The sequence below is a fragment of the Mus caroli genome, chromosome 5, assembly GCF_900094665.2.
Source record: "Mus caroli chromosome 5, CAROLI_EIJ_v1.1, whole genome shotgun sequence".
Lineage (NCBI taxonomy): Eukaryota > Metazoa > Chordata > Mammalia > Rodentia > Muridae > Mus > Mus caroli.
In genome coordinates this window covers 57,560,228-57,573,518 of record NC_034574.1, presented here as the reverse complement: position 1 = coordinate 57,573,518, position 13,291 = coordinate 57,560,228, and the positions used below count along the sequence as shown (strand labels likewise).

The window sequence follows — 13,291 nt, the reverse complement described above, 5'->3', positions numbered from 1 at the left end:
AGCGTCTGGACTTTTAAAGCCCGCTGTATCCACACCACACTAACCTGTGTCAGCTTCCCTAGTCCTGGGCCATTTCACTGCCTTAGCTTAAGCACAGTACGGCTATACACTACATCTAAGGCAGCTCTGTTCACTTCCTTTATTAAGGTGAGAAGAGGCAGAAATACACCAGGGAAAAGGCGACAGACAGCTCACTTTAGGGAAGGGCAGAGTCCTNTCAACTCCCACCCAGGAAAATCACCCATCCAGAAAACCACAAGCCGGCATGCAACCCCTGAGCTGACTGGGTATGGCTTATCCATTCCTTTCCTTCCCTGTGGCTATCAGTTTAACGATTTTCTGTTTAAAAAACAAAACAAACAACAAACAACAAAGCAACTAATCTAGGGTTTTAGTTTGGTCATAAGTTTTAAATAACAGGTTATTTTTTTAAAATCCTGTTACCCTGATTAACAATGGGTGTTTTATAAATTAATATTTCCCACTTAAAATTGTATTGAAACATATTGCTTTAACATCCCTCTTGAACCTCTTTTATATAACTATATTCTGCAGTGAAAGGGTGTCTACAAACATGGATGTGTAAGACAGATTTTTCAGACCTCAAGCTGCAAAAAACCGACAGATTTTACCGTGAACAGCATAGTTCGGTTCTCCTCCATGTCTGTGGGCTGAACTACATTGTGCCCACCGATGAGGTGGTTCTCGATGTCATTGTCAAAGGAGCTAAAGGTGCTACTGCGGAGGCTAGCGTCCTGGAACTCCTTCCTGAAGGCCAGCGAGCGCAGTCCAGGCTGTGAGAAGGATTTGCGCATGGGCCTGGGGCCAGAAGCCAATGGCTGCCCAGTGGGCGCTTCCCAGTATGTTCTGTGACTGCAGCTCACATGGTTGAACTTCTCTATACACTCGTCGATCAGTGCGGGTGGGGCCTTCTTGTGAGCCACGGTCACCCGGCCACAGAAGAGCACCTCGAACTTTTTGGCGAAGGTGTCGTCAAACTCAGAGGGGCAACGCAGCTCTTCCTGGCGGGCAATCTTCCCGGCCTGCCGGATGGAGCTGATGATCTCAGGCACCTGTGCAAAAGAGGGTGTGGTTAGAGACACCTGGCAGCAGTGGGACCAATACCAAGGTCACAACTCAGAACCGCAGCTTCCGGAGCAGGGAACCCTGGCTGACAGAGGGGCTGGGCTGTACTGGCTCAGATCACAGCACTCTCTAAGGTTAAATGACCAGCCCCAGGGCGGGCTTGCATTGTAACCCCTCAGGGCCTCAGGGCATCTCCACTGGGCTTTGTCTCTGATACAGTTACCTAAACATACTAGCTCACTCTGAAGAGTCTAGTGTCCTTAGAAAAGCCTTCCTCAGTATGTGCTGAGGCGAAAGGCTCTTACGCTTATTGAAATTACAGCACCCTTGTTCTTTTCATTGGCAACTAACAAGTTATGACTTGATCCTGTATTTCCTAATGTGGATTGATAAAACGACGGAGAACCCATGCCTACTGCCACAGTAAACCACTGAGGCTTCTCACAAACAGCTTTGCTTTCCCAATGTAAACATCTCAGAGGAGAGGCTCTCCCACCCTTCGGCATCCCTGCCACTCCATCTTGTCTACTTATGCTAGGTTCTCCTCAGGAGCTTCAGATATAAGAGGGGTGCGACACCACAGGGAATCAACCCGAGCCAAGTGACTAGCAGCCACAGCACTTGTGGGACACAAGAACCCTGGACTTGTTGGCATGGGCTTAATCTTCTGGCTGCCGGGACAGTTTCTGCTTTGACTGGACACATGTTTTTGGACCAGTATTTCCCATTTTCCTGTGCCTAAGACTTTTGGCTGAAGCCCAAACACCTATAGGCCCCTGTTTATTTAACATCCTAACCAAAAAAATTCCAACCCCTTTTTCCAATTCAGGTAAAAATTCCAACCAGTGTGCACTGTAGAGAAAGATGACTCCAGTTCATTTGAAAGCAAGCTTGTGTTCTGTGCCATGACATAACTCTCAAAAACCCACTGAAGAGTCAAAGTTATATTTAGAGACACATTTTAAAAATATGATTCCAAGTCTGGAGAGTTGGCTCAGCAGGTAAAGACACTTAATGCTCTTTCAGAAAACCAGGGTTCAATTCCCAGCAGCATCATGGTGGCTGACCACCATCTATATATAACTCTCTTCTGGTCTCCTTGGGTACTGCATGCATGAAGTACACAAACATATGTGTAGGAAAAACACACACACACATATATATATACACACACATACACAATCTTTAAAAAAAAAGTGATTCCTGAAGCACAGATTTAATATTTAAAAGCTGTATTTTTAGCTGGTCACAGTGGCAGAGGCCTTTAATCCCAGCACTGCAGAGAGAGACACAGGTGGATCTCTGTAACTTTTAGGCCAGCCTCGTCTACATAGAGTGCCAGAACAACCAGGACTACACAGAGAGACTGCCTCAAAAGCAAACAAACAAACAAATGGCTAGATTTTAAAAATAGGGTGCAAGTGCAGGGGGCACTGGGTACATTCTTTGGTGTGCACGTGGAGGTCAGAAGACAACCTGTGGCCTCAGTGCTTTCTCTCCATCATGTGACCCAGGGACAGAACTCAAGCCCTTAGCTTTGTCAGCAGGCGTCCACACCAGCTGAGCCATCTTGACAGTCCAAGGCCGAGGTTTTGCCTGGTAATCCTGTCTGCATGAGGACTTTACATGCTCCTCCTATAGCTCATTCCATACTGCAAATCACTGTGTACATCGTGTGGCAGCCTAGAAACGGCTATGGAGAGAAGATATTACAGAGAAAAGAAACAGCGGGAAGTCTACACTATAGCCACAACTTTGCTAATGATTCACAGGGTCAAAGCAAAAAACAAAAGCCATGGCTTCTCTCTGGGGAAGAGAGGCTTACAGGATCAGAAACACCCAAGATTTCCTAGGGAAAAGTTAGTTCTGCACAGTAAAAATGGTGCTCCTTCAAATCACAATTGCCAACTTAGACTTTGGAAGTGTACCACTTTCTTAGTGATGGTGTGAGACTATTTTATAGGAGTCACATATTTCCCAATTAACTGTTCTTTCTGAGCAGAAAAATGCAGCTTATTCCATCTTCTGAAGTCTGCAAAAATATCCAATTTTTCCATACATTACACCTTCCAATACCTCAAGAATGCAATGATGTTTTTCATCGTGTTTCAAAGAGGGGGAAAGTGTATGAAGCCATATGAACTAACAGCAACTCAGCAATGAATGGAACAGATACAGACCAAGGCACTCAAGTGACCCCTTCATTCCGGGGTCAGAAGGAGCTGAGGAGCACACCACACCCTGGTCAGAGTTCAGGCTGCCACTGTTTTCCTAACTACAGATTTCTCCAGTGCTTTGATTAGAATAAAAAAACAGATAGACTTCATTCAAAGACCAAGACCCATCTTTCCTCGCTCTGGTGGGCCTCACTATTTAGACATCAATTTACTCTCAAGCCTCCTGCCACTCAACACCAGGAAGGTACATGTACAATGGGAGTAAAGTAGACCAGCTAGGAGACCAGCTCCTGCAGGAGAAGGGGTTTGAGGGAGCTGGGGATGGGGTGCGGGGAGGGGTGCAACAGAAGGGAACAAAGGGGNCCTGGAAGACTGAAGGGACTAGGGAAGAGCAGACAGTGAGGCAGGACGGAGGCAAGGCAAGGGTGAAGCAAAGATGTCTTAAAGGCAGGGAGACCAGTCACATGAAAGTAGGCCGGTTGGAGCTTGAAGCTCACAGATACGTAAAAGGAGGGTTGTCTATATTAAGCCCACAATAAACACAACCAAAAACCAGCCTGTATGGGCTATAGGGACATATACATCAAGTGACAATGACTCCTGCCAAAACAAACAAAGACCTTTTCAGGGCAAATGAACTGGAGAATTATTCCCTCTGATAAGATCTGGTACTTTTAATGAAAATCTTGCCTAGTTCGGTCAGAGGGCTAAGAGCTGCGTCATTCCTGTTTGCAGATAAGCCGATAAAGCCAATCCAAACTACCGGAGCCGAGGAAAGGAGCTGAGAATGTTTCCCTGGAATAAATAAATCTAACAAGGATTTGGGTTTGGTTGGAGTTTCTGATACTATGGGAACCACGACAAAAATGTTAGGTAATTAAGATCAATTGTCCCAAATTAATGAAGCAGGCCTGTTTAGGTGTAGAGGATCCTCATACTAATGGCTGCACAGTAAAGGCAGGTTTTGGTGCAGGCGCAAGTCAGTACTATTTCATAGAGAGGGAAAACGATATTCAAGAATCAGCGATACGTCTGTAAATAAAGCCCTTATTCAAGCACTTGGGTCGGCTTTGGAAGGATTTGGGGATTTTAAGGGATTATAAGCACACTGTAACTGTAATTTTATTCACAAAGATTTAGGAAGGCATTTCTGAAATAATCTTTAGAATAAAGAAAAGTCACTTTTATTTTGCATTTACAGGTGTGCTGGCGTTAACATATAACTATTTAACAACTCCTTAAAACTCTAAAGTCTGCAGCGTCTGCTTCCTGTACTCGGCCTGCAGTGACCAGTGAGGATGGTCCCCTCCTCTCTTAGCCAAAAACCCTACAAAATCCTGAAAGTCAAGAGGTTCAAACCTCTGTGTTCACTTTATGAACACCCACAAAACTACCCAGGCTATGAAGGGTATATATGTCCAAAAAGCCACCAAGTAACTGAACAAAGTCACTTTAAAGAAGCAATGTGTCATTCCAGTGGGATAATATAGGTGCGCTCAGTGGGGCTGGTCACAGGGTTGCCAAATTTCTGCTGTACATGCCTAAGTAAGTACTGCTGGCCTTAAGGATTTACTTGAGGTGAACAGGCACCTGAGACACTCCAATGAACTCAGAGCCCAGGGACAGAGTAACCCACACATGAGTTGCCCTGCCACAGAGATGGTCCTCCCTGGAAAGGAATAAACTGCTCCAAAGCTAGAGGAGAAGGCTGCACAGAAGGAAGAGACAAAGACACCCCAGAAGAAACAAAAACTTACACCAGTGAAATAAATCCAGCATAAAATAAGCACAGCTAAAAGTTGGTTTAAAAAAAAAAAAAGCCATTACTGTCTCTATTTAAAACAATAATGACTTTCCCAATTACATAACAGGGAAANCACTTTGAAACTGCAAAAAAGGGGGCAGGAGATAAAGCTTTGTCCCTCAGAGGAAATGTTTCATATTGTTAAAAAAATGTAATAGAAAAATAGTCTGCTGATAATAAGAATTAGTTTAGTGATTGTTTGTTGATCATAAGGGAGAATCTACATTAAATCAAGTTCTCCCTCACCACACCCTCTATGTCTTTAATTTCAAATAAAACTCCTGACAGCATCTTCTCAGGTCTCAATATATTATTTAACAGGGAAAACCAAAACCAGCCACCACTCTCCATACATAACAAACATGACCGTTCACCTTGTGTACTAGTTCCGGCTCACAGGATGAAACGCAACTACAAAGGCCTAAATACACCTCCTCCAGCGACTCCCTGTGACCCTACGGGGCTCCCAGCCAGGGAAATAAGATGCTCATATGTTATCTCTAGCTAGATACCAGAACAGAAAGCTAATTAGCACAGAGAGTGATCCCACGTTAGGGCCATCCTGTCTGTCCCCGCTTCCCCGGGCCAATCAGTACCTCAGTGCTTAGCATTAACCAAAGGACTCAGTCCGTCTCCCAAACGAGTCTAAGCAAGCTCACTGGCTGGTCAGAAGCATGTGGCAGGGATTATGATAATGAGTGTACCCCAACCCAGAGCCATGTGCGCTCATTTATAGCTGCCTTATCTTTCTATCCCCAACGCCTTTGTCTTTTGTCACATGTGAAAGAGAAACAGTACTCAGCGTCCCTAGTTTTGAAATGGCCAATTCTATCAGTAGCTTCTACATCCCAGGAAGATGCAGAATATGTACAAACAGAAAACCCAGAGTCATAAAAAAAAAAAAATGTCAGGGAAGTTCTCAGCAACTGTCCACCACGCCAACACTGACCCTCAAACTTATAAACGAGAGATGAGAAACACTTTAATGGCTGTCTCCTAAGAAGTCGGAGTTATGAAAAAGAAGAGTAAAATGTACCATTTATGAGGTAAAAAACTGTGGCTACAGCCGGGCGATGATGGCACACGCCTTTAATCCCAGCACTTGGGAGGCAGCAGCAGGCGGATTTCTGAATTCCAGGCCAGCCTGGTCTACAAAGTGAGTTCCAGGACAGCCAGGGCTACACAGAGAAGCCCTGTCTCGAAAAAACTAAAACCAAAAACAACAACAACAAAAACAAACTGTACAGGTGGCTCAGTAAAGTTAAGTGTGGGCCATGGGAGACAATTCAGTGGTAATGTGCTCACTATACAATCATACCTGAGTTCAGATCCCCAACTCCTGTGTAAACAAACAGCAGGTATGGCAGCATGTGCCTATGACTGGGCCTGACTGGCTGTCCTGCCTAGCCAAAATAAGAAGGTCCAGGTTTGAAGTGAAGAGACGTTGTCTCAAAAAATAAGGAGGAGAGTTAATAGAGAAAAACACATGATACCAACATACATACATACATACATACATACACACACATATACCACATATACACACCATGCACACAGCACATATAAATACACTATATATATCACATACACACACAGAGCACACAAAGTTAATAAATTAGTCTGTACAGTTTCTAAAACAATCTGACAAGTTGGAACACTGGTTGGCAGCACTAGTGCTGTTAGAACTCTTTTTTTTTTTTTTGGTTTTTTTTCGAGACAGGGTTTCTCTTTATAGCTCTGGCTGTCCTGGAGCTCACTTTGTAGACCAGGCTGGCCTCGAACTCAGAAATCCGCCTGCCTCTGCCTCCCGAGTGCTGGGATTAAAGGCGTGCGCCACCACGCCCGGCGCTGTTAGAACTCTTTAGCTTGCTGAATATAACCTGGACAAAACATGGGTCCAGTCTAATCCCTCCCACTGTATACACCAAATCTTAACTCAAAGTTGGCTGTGCACCAGAATGGTCAGTGTTCCTAAACCCTTATGTCTGTTGCCAGAGTCTAAAGGGGGCTGTCTGTTGGGAGGCAGGGCCCTAGCATCTGCATCTTTAGAAGAGACCCATCCCTTGTGCCATTTCTTAATGTCAGCTGGGTCCAGGTCTTTATCACTTGCCCCTCATCAGACCCTAAGGTGAGGCTTTTCCATCATAGGAATGTCTCCTCTGTGCAAGGCTAAGCCAATCAATTTATTTGAGACTTCAGCCGAGGATGAATGGAGCAAAAGCAGCCACACTACAAAGTAAGTCCCCAACCACACTGTGTGGTGAGTTCCAACCACATTTCACAGACATGGGCTAACTGTCAGAGACAGAGCTACCAAGTCTGACTACACAGGAAGAAGACTGAGCACAGGAGAATAACTGACCAAGGTGGGCACCATGGGTCACGAGAATTCTCAAGAACCAAGGAAGAAACAAACAAAAATCACTGTCACTTTTCAATAATCCATCCTTTAAAAAGGGGGGCCGGAGGAGGCAGAGGTGAAGACAGGGTTTCTCTGTGTAGCCCTGGCTGTCCTGGAACTTGCTCTGTAGATCAGGCTGGCCTCAAACTCACAGAGATCCGCCTGCCTCTGCCTTTTGAGTGCTGAGAGAGACTAGAGGCATATGCCACCACACCCCCAAAGATGATCCACATTTAATACATCTTCACAGAGAAAAGAAGCCCTGGAACGTAACATCAGCCACAATTCAAGCCCAGAAACAGGTACAGGGCTTCTTTCCTCCATGTGGCTCACCACGTATATCTCAAGGTAATTTACACACACACACACACACACACACACACCAGGAAAAACAAAAACTGAGTCTTGAGTTTTATTTTTTTCAAAGACTGGTGAAGCCTATCTCTTCTCAAATTAAGTTTTACAGTATATAAAAAATGGTAGCCTAGGGAATAGGANGAATTTGATATTCTAATAAAAATAATCTTGATACAACATCTTGTTGCCATATTTAACAATACTCACTGGTGAGTCACATTCTACTGTAATTAATATCACTCAAAATAATGATGNACAGAGCATTTTCAAAAATGTATCATCTGTAGTACAGGGTGAAAATGCTAACAGAGTGAGGGACGGCAGTGGCTCCAGGCAAGAGACTCACAATACAGAATTCTTGGGACTTGCTGAGTGGCAAGTGGTAAGTCCTTAGTTACTCGTAATATGACACTTGCCCATACCTACATTTATGCTAATAAGTGACTCAGGGTGGGTCCCCAGAGAGCCAGAGCCAATATGAGGTTTAGAAAGTTGGTTCTGTTTACATGCATATCTACTAGGAGTAATTATCTGGCTAAACATCCATCACCTGTAACAGCTCCACAGGTCCACTAAAGGTGTAAAGCCATAACTAAGTTATTGGTGAAGTTTTGTGTAAACCCAATAAATATTTTATCTTCTGTCCTAGAACCTATAATAAATCGTCAGTTCCTTTTTTGAAAGAAAGAAAGAAAGAAAGAAAGAAAGAAAGAAAGAAAGAAAGAAAGAAAGAAAGAAAGAGAGAAAGGGAGGGAGGGAGGGAGGGAAGGAGGGAGGAAAGAAAGAAAGAAAGAAAGAGAGAGAGAGAGAGAGAGAGAGAGAGAGAGAGAAAGAAAAAGAAATTTGGATCCATTATAACCTCTTAACTGGGCAAAGGTTACAACCAAGTTAATTAATGAACTAGTAACACTTTATTAATATACCTATAAAAATTCCCCCCAAAACAATGGGGTCCAGAGCTCCCCATTTGGTGAACACAGAGGTGGCACATCCAGAGGGCACGGGAACCCAAGCACGGTCTCTTCCCTAATGAAAACCTTGATCTATTTATTTCTTCCATCTGGCTCCTCCCNAGATGCATCTTTGTTAAACGGGGAAATATAAGAAAAGAACTTTCTGAACTGCATGTGCCACTAGCAAATCACTGAATCCAGAATAGGTGGGAGTGAACCTGATGGGAGTGGTCAGAAGGGAATCCTGGGGCTTACAAATGGCCCTGCAGTGGATATAGTGCTGTGGGACTGAGCCCTGCGGGGCATACAGTGCTATAGGACTGAGCCCTGCAGGGCATACAGTGCTGTGGGACTCAGCCCTGCGGTGCATACAGTGCTGTAGGACTGAGCCCTGCGGGACATACAGTGCTGTGGGACTCAGCCCTGCACTGCATACAATGCTGTAGGACTGAGCCCTGTGGGGCATGCAGTGCTGTGGGACTCAGCCCTGCAGCGCATACAGTGCTGTGGGACTGAGTCCTGTGGGGCATACAGTGCTGTGGGACTGAGCCCTGCAGTGCATACAGTGCTGTAGGACTGAGCCCTGCAGTGCATACAGTGCTGTAGGACTGAGCCCTGCAGTGCATACAGTGCTGTGAGACTCAGCCTGCAGTGCATACAGTGCTGTGGGACTCAGCCCTGCAGTGCATACAGTGCTGTGGGACTGAGCCCTGCAGTGCATACAGGGCTGTAGGACTGAGCCCTGCAGTGCATACAGTGCTCAGGGGTTGGCTCAGGTAGTAAAGTGCTTGCCACACAAGCAGGAAGACTGAGTCTCGATCCAGTGTCTTAGCAAAATTGGACATGGCAGCGAACTCCTTTAACCCCAGTGCTGGGTGGAGGTGGAAATATATATGTAGATAGGAGGAATCCTGGAACTCCCTGGCAAGTTAGTCTAGCCAACTGATGAGCTCCAGGCTCAGAAAGAAACTGTCTCAAAAACACAAAGTAGAAAGACATAGAAGATGTATTGGCTTCTGGCCTACACACACACCACATACAAAAAAAAATGTTGAAAGTAGATCATAGTACTGTGGTTTTGTTAATANGATTACAGGAGCTGCTAATGAATCTTACTGAGTTCATTAACAATCAAAGGGATAATGTAGATTTTAGTTGGAAGTTGAAGAAAATAGAGATGTAATATACTGTTTTCCCCATCCAACTGCATGTACCCAACCTCTTATCCTCTGAGCCCAGATTAATGACCACTGAACTGAAGGANTCCAGGAGAGAATTACCCCAGGAAAGACTCTGACAAAAGAAGGCTGGATAGACTCAAGGGCTGGGGGGCAAGGAGCAAGGGACCTGGAGGCTGATACAACCACATAGTCCCTGTACAGCAAGACAACTCAAAACTAGCTAGAAACAACATGGCTGACTAAAATCTCCAGAAGTCTTAGCAATAAGGTCCTTAGTTGTATTTATAATGGCATCTCCATGTCCTTAGCTTTACAAAACTGTCTGCTCACATCATGCATCTGACTTAAGATATATCTGGGAAAAACATGTTTAGAGACAGAAAAGCCTTCCATTCCTGGAATTTCCCCCATCATCCAACCAACAACACTCAAAAATAATTCCCTGATTCCATTAACTTTAGCCCATTAAAGTGCTATTTAAAAACCCCCAAGATCTGATTCTCTTGATATCTCTTCATGTCTTCTGAAGAGAACACTCCACTTTTCTGAAACACCATCATTTTACTTAATAAACTTCCCTGCTTGCTTTACTGAACANTTTGCTTTGTACTGACATTCTCAAAGTTTTTTTCTGCACCTGTGCAGAGAACCTAGGGTATATGATCAACAATGTTAAGTTGTGCCTCCCAGTGCCATAACCCACCATTCATCTCCCTTTGAACCACGGTGTGTGTGTGTGTGTTATATGTATATGTATGACCAAAGCCATCCCTGCCATCCCAAAGTCAGCCGAAATGAAAAGCTATAACTAAAGTCTCTCACTTAAAAGGACAAAATGTAATTCCTGAAGAAAGTAAATTGTGAACAAAACTCAAGTATTTATTAGTTATAGTACCAAAATTGGCTTCCATATGCTATAAATTCATCAATGCAANCACATTACACCTTGTTCCAAATGTTACAAGTAGCAATTTAACAATTTACACTTCATTGTCCAGTTAGTCCTTGTATGTAACTTAATCCAACACAGAATTGGCAGGATTTTGTGCCTTTTCAACTGTCAGCCTCGTGTCATCCCTGACAGCTGGAATCTTTGCAACCTCCCTTCAAGAGTCTGCTGTTTGGTTGTGGTTCACATCTGAGAGTCAGGCAAGAAACTCTCGCTCTTGAATGCTTTCCCATCAACTCCCTGCGAGTCTCCGTCTCACCCCAGATGCTGTACTGGAGATCACGTCCTGCTTGCTTTGTCTCCGTGGACCCTGCAGATGCCCTTTAACATATATGGCACAAGAATGGCANCTTTTAGTTTTTCTACCTTACATGTATAAAATGGAAAATATAACAATTCACTTCAATTCACAGAGATACCTGAAAATGCTCCAGTGTGCTACAGGTAAACACTGTAGGTTAAAATGGAAACAAATAACAGAAAGGCTTCAACTTCTAGCTTTCCCTATAGTTTTGGGGAAAATGTGACCAACAATTCTTCACCCTGCTCTGTGAACACCATCTTAAAAGAGAAGCCAAATTTCTGACACGGTGTTATTCCTCACACCATGGTCACACAGGGTACGTGGCTGGTGAAGGAAGAAATTTGTTATTTTCATACTTATACGGTGTTCTCTCCTATACATCATACATGTTAGTGTTACAAAAGAGTTTTAAAACTGTGAAGCTCACATTGGGAGTCTGTAGGCAGCACACCCGTCTTTAATTCCAGCACTTGGGAGGCAGAAGCAGGTGGGTCTGTGTGAGCTTGAAGGTGTCCCATTTGGGGCACAATCACCAAAAACCAGTCTTTTCAAAGTTACTGACTACTATAGTCAGGTAAGAGCTTAGATAGAAAGCTATTAGATAGAAAGTTTAAAAGAAGACCCTTCCACATCAGGAGCACAGTGATATAAGTAAATTACAAGTTGCAAACACAAAAACCCCTCGAGCTGGTAAGAACCCATGGCAGACTCAGCTTGCCAAAGATTCATGTGAGCGAGATTTAAGGCCCCAAGTTTGCTGTAAGTCTGGGATAAGCCTACAGAATGACCTGAATAGTCAAAGAATGGAAGGAACAAAGCCCTAGGGCATTAGGAGAAATGTCAACCTCACATCAAGAGAGGGGTCACGACCTCACAGTCCCTCTGGCCAGTCAGGCTGCAAAGGTTCTGATTTTAGAAGACTTCAAAAGCAACAATGAGGGTGGTGTGGTGTGTGCAAAGCTCTGCACAGAGAATGGGGGAAGAGCTAAGGGCTTGAGTGTAGGAAGGGCCTCCAGCCCCCAGGGAGTAGTGAGTCTACCCCCCAGCAAAGGCTTTACTCTTACATGCCCGCAAATGAGAGACAGGTGAGTGAGCTCCACACCGAGTCGTGGTTCGAATGTCACCAGGTACACAATAAATACATGCAGTTTCTGTGTGTCTTTTTTATTTTTATTTATTTATTTATGTATTATTTAGGGTGTGGGGTGGAGGTGGTAACACTAAGAACCTGCTTACAGTCTCCACCTTCAAGGGCTAGCTGAGCACAGGGCCTGCGGAACTCAGTTTTCCCTCCACCTTCAAGGGCTAGCTGAGCACAGGGCCTGCGGAACTCAGTTTTCCCTCCCTGCTGGGGGACGCTGACTTCTTTCACGGGATCAGACACTCACTATCAGGAACATTCCTAGAGAACCAACACAGAAACCAAGCCTGACAAGAGATAAGGAGACTGCAGCCGACAGAAGCTACTGCTGGGAATGGCCCACAGCTGGCTGGCTCTCCCATGCCAGAGAACACTCCAGTGTGGCTAGAAGTTGAGACTTGCTTAGACTGAACTCTGATCTACCCATTACAATTAAATTCCATCTACTAAGAGGGAACTAAAGTCTCTAAATCCTAAGGACATTTTCCAAAGTGATACTCCATCTTGATTTAAAAGGACGAGAGGGAAAATAAAATCTAAATAAGCCCAGGAAGGGTAGGGCATGAGTTCACGTGTACTGCACAGCCACCTTGGACTGCTGTTAAAACATCTGCTCTCCCAAATCTAGCAGAGGACTTCTGGGTTCCTTCATTTATTCATCCACTCGTCTACCCATCCACCCTGCTCATTTTAGAGATCAGGAAAAAAGCCACAACGGGCTAGAGTGCCTGGCATCGAGTCACAAAGCTCAGGCACACAGAACTAGCCAGACATTCCCAGTCAAGGTTGGTTTCCCCGCCACAGGATTTGCTTTGCATGATGAAGCAGGGATGGAGTAATCGTTAGTGTCAGATTTCCTTATTTGGCTGAAACCCCTAAGCCTCCAAGTAGATAATAACCGCAATAACATTGATAATAACAGAAGAATATGCCTAGGG

At 44.5% G+C, this 13,291-nt stretch overlaps 1 protein-coding gene across 1 annotated transcript in view; it reads right to left on the bottom strand.

Annotated features, from left to right (window-relative positions):
• The window catches only part of Tbc1d1 (TBC1 domain family member 1), a 211,451-nt gene that overhangs the window by 97,045 nt on the left and 101,115 nt on the right, over window positions 1-13,291 (bottom strand). The window contains 1 exon segment of the mRNA XM_029477292.1: window positions 633-1,073. Coding sequence (XP_029333152.1) covers window positions 633-1,073 — 441 coding nt within the window.